General features: G+C 39.2%; 1 protein-coding gene across 3 annotated transcripts; it reads left to right on the forward strand.

Annotated features, from left to right (window-relative positions):
• On the forward strand, nt 1-8,015 carry hhla2b.1 (HERV-H LTR-associating 2b, tandem duplicate 1). Of its 3 annotated transcripts, none has more exons than XM_060861695.1 (10): nt 1-44; nt 889-1,107; nt 1,208-1,364; nt 1,457-1,544; nt 2,793-3,092; nt 3,541-3,828; nt 4,441-4,821; nt 7,158-7,268; nt 7,365-7,421; nt 7,498-8,015. In XM_060861695.1, exons 4-10 carry the CDS (start codon nt 1,463-1,465, stop codon nt 7,557-7,559), a joined length of 1,281 nt encoding a protein of 426 aa, XP_060717678.1. In that variant the 5' UTR covers nt 1-44; nt 889-1,107; nt 1,208-1,364; nt 1,457-1,462; the 3' UTR covers nt 7,560-8,015. The 3 variants fall into 3 exon arrangements, with proteins under 3 accessions (XP_060717678.1, XP_060717676.1, XP_060717677.1); XM_060861693.1 differs by having other exon boundaries at nt 1,208-1,360; XM_060861694.1 differs by lacking the exon at nt 1-44 and adding an exon at nt 81-171 and having other exon boundaries at nt 1,208-1,360.
• The last annotated feature ends 2,006 nt before the right edge of the window (nt 8,016-10,021 follow it).

A 10,021-nucleotide genomic window follows, 5' to 3' on the forward strand; every position in this document is an offset into this window, starting at 1 on the left:
GAGGAGGAGGGGGAGGAGGAGGCATGTGAAGTGAGGCGTGTGAAGTGAGTAATCGTTCATCTTGTGCTGTTTTTAGGGGTGTGTGGAGAACAAACCTGTCCTGATTGACACACACACACACACACACACTCACACACACAGACACACACAGACACACACAGACACACACGGGTGAGTAAACTCTCTTTAACTTTACTTTTTAATCACAGAGAGCACTAAAGAATAAGAATTCTGACTTTATCAGGAATTAAAATGATTTTTCATAGAATTTGTTCACACTGAACCTTTAAAAGACGTTTTTTTTCCCTAAGAGTAAACAACGTCCTCTATGATGCAATCCTCCAATTAAAGAACCGTCTCTGATAGACGAACACCACGCTGTAGGTTTCCACATAAACTTAAGAACCTGAAAGGTTTTAATACAATTAAAAGCTGTTTATTTCTAAGAGTCGGATGTTAAAATACGTTTAAAGAAAATGTTTTAATGAGAATGAAAAGGACAGAAGGTTATAATGCTGACTTACCCACTTACCACACACTCTTTTATTAAAAAAAAAAAAAAAAAAAAAAAGGCAGGTCTTTATGGGGTCTTTAACATGTGGATTGCATACTGAATATTTCTTTAGACTTTCTAATAAGGTTCTAAAAAAAAAAAAAAAAAAAAAACGAGCCACAATTTCGTCACTAGAAAAAAAAACCAATAAAATGTTGTAAAACTTTTTTAAAACTCATCCGAATTCAGGACGTCGGTGTCTGGTGACCAAAAACTATTTACTTAAATTAAATCTAGGTCCAGCTCAGATAACCGTCCGAGTCGTGAGTCACTGTGAAGGAAACAATTAGTCATAAATCTGTTTTTCTTTCTTTACATCACACTTTGAAAATTAGCCTCATGCCTGAAGGTTGGCAGCGTGACAGCAGCAGTTAACTCGGGGGGACAAACAGCACGAGACGGCAAACTATCTGCATCTGGATTCTTTCCTGCAGCGACGAGGACGTGTTGATGCATGTGTGTTAATGACTGCTGTGACAAAAGTATTTTAGTTGGTGTTAATGATGCGTGTGGATCTTTGGAGGATCCACAGCTTGGTCTTCAAGTTCATATCTGTGAGTTTTAGTTCTAGAGAGACTGAGAATACAATCAAGTTTGTTTCTACAATATGTTTATAAAATCTACATCCGGACGTGTTGTTCATGTTTTTTTCAGTTGTCCTTGTGTTTTCCTTCATACGGAGTTCCACACAGAACCCAGTTCTGAAGAACCATCTGAAGGAATCTAAGAAAAACCATTTCGCAGCACAACGGTTACACAGTCAGAGGCTGAGGCTCGATCACTGACTCATCTGAACGCTCTATAAAAGTTGGTTTATTTTATTTATTTATTTGTTTGTTTATTTATTTATTGATTTATTTTAAATAAATTAAATTAATTAATTAATTAAAAAAACTTTTATAGAAAGACATGATGAAAGGAACAGCAGCACACATCTGGACCTGCGTTCTCTTCACCTGGTTTCTTAACAAGACGGATGGAAAAATTCAAGGTGAGATGTTTCTGTTTAATAAAGTCACGTTACATGTAGAGCAAACGACGTGAAAAAAACTACAACACTGAAGCGTGTACAGATTTTTCTATACAGGTCTGATGAAGGATTTGATGATGATGATGATGATGATGATGATGATGATGATGAAGAATAGCAGTAAAGAGAGAAATGACTGAAACAGTGAAAAACATCAGGTTTTGCTGCTGATATGAAAAGAACCTCAAAATGATCGTAATACTTCTGTTGGCTTTTCTCTGTTTTTAGAAGAATTTACCAATTAAAATATATAACACAATAATATAATAATAATAATAATAATAATAATAATAATAATAATAATAATAATAATAATAGATAGAGAGAAATAGATAGATAGAGAGAGAGATATATAGAGAGAGAAAGAGAGAGACAGACAGACAGATAGATAGATAGATAGATAGATAGATAGATAGATAGATAGATAGATAGATAGATAGACAGACAGATAGACAGACAGACAGACAGATAGATAGATAGATAGATAGACAGACAGACAGACAGACAGACAGAGGGACAGACAGACAGAGAAAGAGAGAGACAGACAGACAGACAGATCTCAGTCTTGAATCCAACGACATTCGTCTTCATGACCTACTCATCATCATCATCATCATCATTTTCTTTCTCAAGCTTTTCATTTGTCTAGATTAGTGTAACTTTATTTCTTCTGTCTTTACACTTTTAAGGGTGTTACACTTTCTTTCTCTTCCTGTAAAGCTACAAACAGACAGACAGGCAGACAGACAGGCAGAAAGACAGACAGACAGACAGGCAGACAGACAGACAGACAGGCAGACAGACAGACAGACAGACAGACAGACAGACAGGCAGACAGACAGACAGACAGGCAAACAGACAGACAGACAGACAGACAGGCAGACAGACAGACAGGCAGACAGACAGGCAGACAGACAGACAGGCAGACAGACAGACAGACAGACAGACAGACAGACAGGCAGACAGACAGACAGGCAGACAGACAGACAGACAGGCAGACAGACAGACAGGCAGACAGACAGACAGACAGGCAGACAGACAGGCAGACAGACAGACAGACAGAGGGCAGTAACTCAGTGGCTCAGATCTCCACCTAATTATCAGTGATACAGACATAAAAGACTCTTTCTGTGGCAGAAAAGAAACAGATAAAGACAGAAACACTTTTCAGAGCTTTAAACCCTGATGTATATTTTTCCCCTCTATCAGATGTGCATGTGACCTGTCAGTACTCTGAGGTCTGCGTCCTTCCCTGCAGCTTTTCCCCTTCAGGCAGGGAGGAGATCCGCTGGTTCAGACACGACGTCCTCATTTACACTCACCCACAGAGCACAAAGTTACAAGACCAGCTTTTTACCAGCAGGATGTCTGTTCCAGCTGATGAGCTGTCGCTCGGGAACGCGTCACTCCTGCTGCAGCGCTGTGTGCTGAGCGACAGGGGGCGCTACAGGTGTCAGGTGACAACAGGGGAAAAAACTAATGACTACTTCATCTTACTCAAAGTGGAAGGTGAGTGAATGATTCTGGTTTAAACAGCAAACACATCCTCTTATACCACAGCAACAGTTTTATCTGTTTGTAGATTTATTATAGCAGCTTTTAAGTGTCTGTCTCTCGTCACCCTCTCTCTCTCTTTTCGGTCTCTCTTATTGTTTATAAGTTACAGCTGTGTAAACCCTGACACTGGAGACTCCTTCCATCAATAAGGAGTTAAATAAAAATCTCCTTACAATAACGACAATTAGACACATGTTTAATCCGATTACGTGGATCATCTGCTGGACGAGTTCCTGTGGATGACTATAGAATTAGAGCTGTGATCTGCAGCATCCAGGAATATAACACACCCCTTCTGACCAATCAGAACGCAGACCTCATGAACGCTGTGCTGTTCGAGTGTGTAAACTTCACCCGGTGCTGTTTAACTGTTCTCTTCTCCATCGCTTCTTCTTTCCAGCTCCGATACGCTCGGTTAAACTCGAGGTCACTCGTCTGAGCGGTTATGAGGAGGTCAAGTGCTCCACGTACGAAGTTTATCCTGCTCCTCACATCTTCTGGTCCACTGATCCGCCCACACCTGTGGAGAAGCTCAAATACACCACCAGAAAAATGCCTGATAAACAGGGGCTGTACATCATAGAGAGTAAACTGAAGAGACTGGGACAGCGGCGTGATCTGAGCTACATCTGCTCCATCAACTCATCCTCTGCTGCTCAGATGTGGACGGCATCACTCGCTGAGACAGGTCTGATCATCGCTTATAATAAACACACTCCTATTCTCACTCACATAGAATTAAAAAATTAATGATCATTTATGGGGGTCACGGTGTCTTAGTGGTTAGCATGTTCGCCTCACACCTCCAGGGTTGGGGGTTTGATTCCCACCTCCACCTTGTGTGTGTGGAGTTTGCATGTTCTCCCTGTGCCTCAGGGGTTTCCTCCGGGTACTCCGGTTTCCTCCCCCGGTCCAAAGACATGCATGGTAGGTTGATTGGCATCTCTGGAAAATTGTCCGTAGTGTGTGATTGTGTGAGTGAATGAGAGTGTGTGTGTGTGTGTGTGTGTGTGTGTGTGTGCCCTGTGATGGGTTGGCACTCTGTCCAGGGTGTATCCTGCCTTGATGCCCGATGACGCCTGAGATAGGCACAGGCTCCCCGTGACCCGAGGTAGTTCGGATAAGCGGTAGAAGATGAGTGAATGAATGAATGATCATTTAATGCTTAAAAATAAAGACTAAATTTGGCTTTGTTATATATATAAAATATATTTATTGAGTTTATTGAGTTTAAACATTTATAAACACTATGAGTTTTTTCTCACAGCCCTAATCGGCCCATTTCCTGTTTTTCCTTCAGTTCACAACAACATCACATTCCAATCGAAGGTGTACTCGTTCTCCACCTGGATGGAAATCAACTCATCTGAAGGTCAGGACGTCACCATCCCCTGCAGAAGCCCCTGGAACCTGCAGAACTTCACACTGACCTGGACCTTCGCCAAAGCCGACACGTCCACCGTCATCTGCACTTACGACAGCAAAACACAGCTTATCTCCAACCTCTGGAACGGCACGGCACAGCTCGAACCCCAGCGTGTACAGCAAGGCGACGGATCCCTGCAACTGCTCGCCGTCCAGAGCCTGGAACACATGGGAACGTACACGTGTAACATCTCAGCATTCCAGAGGAACCACGTGGGACAAACCCGGGTTAACATCACGTCACAGCAGTCTGAAAGTACAGACTATCAGCTCTTTATCTGACTTCTGTTTCAAACACAAACATTAAGGAATTAAATATAATCAGCAGTCAGTCAGGGTGACCTGAACAGCACTTTGTTTCACAAACTAGTCTAATAATAATAATAATAATAATAATAATAATAATAATAATAATAATAATAATAATAATAATAATGATAATAAAATGTCAGTGGGAAATTCTTTAGATAAAACTTTAAAAAGTTAGAAACTAAAGAAAACCCACAGACGTGTCACTTCAGACTGAGTTTGTGGAGAAACAGGTGGAGAAACATCTGGTAACACCGTCTGTAATTATCTCAGAGGAGGATCAAGAAAAACAGGCCACATCTAATCCAGTAATCCAGACCAAACCAAGATCATACAATAGCACCTGAGAGATGAAAATGACTCCAGGTCACTGTGTAGATTCATTTTAATCCCATTTTACATTAACATTATCTAACACAAACACACACCAGGGTTCCCACTCTTTTTCAGAGATCATTTTCCAGGACATTTCAAATTTAGCAAAAAAAGACAAGGATCAGGGGGTCATGGTGTCTTAGTGGTTAGCACGTTCGCCTCACACCTCCAGGGTTGGGGGTTCGATTCCCGCCTCCACCTTGTGTGTGTGGAGTTTGCATGTTCTCCCCGTGCCTCGGGGGTTTCCTCCGGGTACTCCGGTTTCCTCCCCCGGTCCAAAGACATGCATGGTAGGTTGATTGGCATCTCTGGAAAATTGTCCGTAGTGTGTGATTGTGTGAGTGAATGAGAGTGTGTGTGTGTGTGCCCTGTGATGGGTTGGCACTCCGTCCAGGGTGTATCCTGCCTTGATGCCCGATGACGCCTGAGATAGGCACAGGCTCCCCGTGACCCGAGGTAGTTCGGAAAATGAGTGAGTGAGTGAGAGACAAGGATCACAGATTCACGGCCTAAAGTAATATGTTCTTCTCTCCAGAAGTCTTAAAAACAACGTACACTTTATGACTATTACTTAACTATACTTTTAAAGACAATTTGTCATGTGAATGAAATTTCAACATTTATAAAATAAAAAGACAGCACATATTAATCCCCTTTCCTTTCTCAGGCCAATGCCGTCATGCATGCTTTAGTTTGCTGTACATTCCCCTTGCACATGATTAACAAGGTTAACAAGGTTAATATAACCTGCTTATCCGTCACCATTTGCTGAAAACATTCGAGCACTTAAACCATTCCTGAAACCACCAACACAAGACAGCGTCATCCGTCACAGCGAGATTAAACAGCATAACAAAAAACCCGTCAAAACTCGGCGTCCCTGAACAGAGCGCTTTCTGTTACTAACGTTAATTGTTTCGACCGGCTGTAAACTGTTCTTTAAATGATCAAGAACATTTAAAAATAATAATTTTCCAGGACAAGAAGATTTTTTCCAGGACAGGTTATGTTTTCTCTCATTTTCCATGTGTTTTAGAGGACTGGAACATTGGTCATTAATTTTCCAGGATTTCCAGGTTTTCCAGGACGCGTGGGAACCCTGACACACACACACACACACACACACACACACACACACTCACACTCACATTGATTAATTGATTCTTGTGTGTAAATACTCATACAGTATTCTCAGGTTTCTTAATCTGTTCATATTTAGTCAGATCAATCAGCCGTTAAAATAAAAATATCTTCACAGCGTTTCTATTTTAATCCGCAGCCAAAAAAATCTGAAAATTAACAGATTGCTTCTTGAGGGCAGCCTGGTTTAATAATAATAATAATAAATAATGTTCAGTGTATAAAGTACAGTGCAGCATTGCTCCGAAAGTCTGAGAACTTAGTCTTCATTTTTATTCCGAAAATAAAAAATATAAATATAGATATCTTGAAATTTCAGCATTGAAGATTCTGCACTATTTCTATTCAAACTTATGATTATTGATCTTCATACAAAACTAACTGAGTCATAACGATCCCCAAGGAGTCATAACTCACAAGGAGTCACCTGATGGAGTCAACAGAGAAATTCACATTTTATTACAGATTAATATTACTAATTCATATTTATAATATTTACAAATACTAATATATATTTTTTTATATAATTACTAATATTACGATTCAGTTAATCAACAGAAATGACAAAAGAAAATCGACGCAAAATTATTTCGATCATTTAACACATTAAAAAACAATAATAAATAGTGAAATAAATAAAATTGGATTTTTAAGATTCTGCTTTTCACTAAAGCTGTAGTTCATGATGTACTGTCATTTTGTTTGGTCATATTTATATGAATGAGATGGAAAATCTGTCCTTTTTCTGTCCTTGTTTCTTTCCTCTAGACGAGGACCTGAGGATGGTGAGCTCCAGGCCCTGGTGGATTCCCTTCGTCGTCGTCATCGTCCTGGGTCTCATCATTGCAGCTGCTATTGTAGGAATTGTAAAATTACAAAGTGAGCAGAAATAAAATCCAAAACTATTAGTGATTAATGTATTAAAATATTGAATCTTCAGCTTAATATTGAACAAGACTCAATTCTTCTCCCTAGAAAAGTGTTCACACTCCAAACCAACAGGAACAGCCAAATATTCCAAGGAGGTTAAAGGTAAATTAATGAATTAATGAATTATTTACAGTAAATTAGTGAGTTTACATTTTACAGACATGTCTGTTCATTACAGTTACTGTAGATAAGAGTGAAGAATTAACAGAAGGATGTCATTTAACATCCGATCAAAGTTAAGAGGACGTGTGAGGAGGACCGAAGCCTCCACGGGATTTCATCAGAGGAAATGGACCCGAGAGCAGAAGCTGAGCTGCATCTGGACGCTCGCTGCTGGATGTTTCTGTTTACGTCGAGATAAAGCGATTTTTATTTCTCTTATTTTGCACAGAACTCTGAGACGTGATGATGCCGTGCGTTCGGGTCACGTTAGAGCTTCAGAACTCAACAATACGATCTTTACATCTGCAGCCCACTGAAATCACACACTTCTATTAAAACAAATAAAAAACAATCTTACAATTTTACTTTTATTTTCATTCATATTCATGATTTCAGTTTTTAAAGCAAGAAAACTTGTTTTTTAGTTAAAAAAAGCGGTTACATTTAAAATATATATGATTTTAAATGTTTAGAATTATCTTTTATTTATATCGTAGAGAAAAGAAAGTTTATATTTTCAGACCACAAACATTTCTACTTCCATAATTGATTAAGTTGCATCTTAAAAATCTTAAATATTAAGTTTCATTTTTGCTCTTTATTTTTTCTCCAACAGATTTTCATTTATTTATTAAACTCATCTGCAATATTTTATTGGATTTATTTTCCAAAATATCATTTTTAATTTAAATTTAAAGCTTGTGAGATTTAACTGTTACAAAGTGCTGAAAAATTGTAGTGTCTTATTTATTATTGTTTATTGTTTGTGTTTATGTTATTTTCTTTAACACCCGACAGGAGACGTGCTCCTAATTTCATTATATACAGTAAATACAATAACAATAAAAACTACATTTTTATTAGAAATGTTTTTGCTGCCATTTACGTTAGAATTATATTGGGATCGAGTTGTTACAGTTTTTGATCAGAATTTTAATCCTGTATAAAAAAATAAAAAAAAACACCCTGTTGTTAATAAAGTGAAATTTTCTGGAAGGAGATGTTTATATAATATTTATGGAAGGAGTCTCCAGTGTATACAACAAGTGATGATAGATGAGAAGTAAATGATATTTTACATCGAGCGGTCTGAGTAAGTGACTGTCGACTTCACTGCACTGTGTAGATATAAATAACCGTAGTGGTAAAGTGATGAGATATTAGATATTGAAGATGAAATATTGCACAATGATATTCAGCATTAAACATATAATTTCATATGTTTTGTTTAATTCAAATATTAAGTTTTGGAATGTTTTATTTTTTTGGAATGTTGGGGGGCGAGTAGGATGCACTGTATACACGGGGGGCCGCACGCTGAAAATGTTTGAGAACCTCTGGTCTAGTCATATTTCCGTTATCACACGATGACTGACATTTTGTCACATTAAACATCTCTCTCCAAATAGGCTTAATAATTTTATTAGCACTAAATAAATTAAAGTGTATCGCATCGTTGATGTTATAGGTCACTTTTAAAATCATGTCATATTTGATATCCTGGCCATGGATGCATTAATCATTGCATCTGTCTTTCAAAGATGTCAACTAAAAGGCAACTTAGCATTCTGTCATTCACCATGAGAGGAAAGACCCCTAAAAGGGTGCAGGGTGCAGGATGCTGGTCCAGAGAAGGTGGTGAAAAGGGTGTAGGCCCATTGTTGTGTTCGGGTGGGGGGTTGGAGATGTCACTCTTGTCTGTCTTCAAAACTTGAGAGCCCTGCAACCCACTGACCTCCCCCCCATTTAGGCACTTAACCTAGGAGGGGTTCAGTGTTCATATAAGCCACTGTTGAAATGCTGGATAGATGGAAGAAGGAAAAGTGGTTATATGTCACACACACACACACACACACACACACACACACACACTTCAGTAAAGAACTTTTATCAACAAGACCTAATACACTCACTCTCACTCATTCATCTTCTACCGCTTATCCGAACTACCTCGGGTCACGGGGAGCCTGTGCCTATCTCAGGCGTCATCGGGCATCAAGGCAGGATACACCCTGGACGGAGTGCCAACCCATCACAGGGAACACACACACTCTCATTCACTCACGCAATCACACACTAAGGACAATTTTCCAGAGATGCCAATCAACCTACCATGCATGTCTTTGGACCGGGGGAGGAAACCGGAGTACCCGGAGGAAACCCCCGAGGCACGGGGAGAACATGCAAACTCCACACACACAAGGTGGAGGCGGGAATCGAACCCCCAACCCTGGAGGTGTGAGGTGAACGTGCTAACCACTAAGACACCGTGCCCCCCCAGACCTAATACAATTCCTGGGAAATTACTGGGTCAGACTTGTGTGAACAGAATCTCATACTTCACCAGGAAAGGCTTACTGACACCTACAGAATCAGCTGAAGACGACGAGTTCAGAGTCATGACTGATTATAGCAAGTCTGGATGAGTTGGCTGCTTATTATTTTATTTTTATTTATTTTATATTTATTTATTTATTGTTTATAATTAATTAATTAGCAATATTTTTTGCGTGTACAGATTGTCAATTCAATTCCCAAAA

Source organism: Tachysurus vachellii, chromosome 25 (assembly GCF_030014155.1).
Source record: "Tachysurus vachellii isolate PV-2020 chromosome 25, HZAU_Pvac_v1, whole genome shotgun sequence".
NCBI classification, from domain to species: Eukaryota; Metazoa; Chordata; class Actinopteri; order Siluriformes; family Bagridae; genus Tachysurus; species Tachysurus vachellii.

Excerpts from the sequence above, each read along its gene's own strand:
- hhla2b.1 (XM_060861695.1), top strand. The coding sequence starts at position 1,463 with ATGATGAAAGGAACAGCAGCACACATCTGGACCTGCGTTCTCTTCACC. Across the intron at positions 1,545-2,792 it reads GACGGATGGAAAAATTCAAG|ATGTGCATGTGACCTGTCAG; the intron begins GTGAGATGTTTC and ends CCCCTCTATCAG. Across the intron at positions 7,269-7,364 it reads AGGAATTGTAAAATTACAAA|AAAAGTGTTCACACTCCAAA; the intron begins GTGAGCAGAAAT and ends TCTTCTCCCTAG.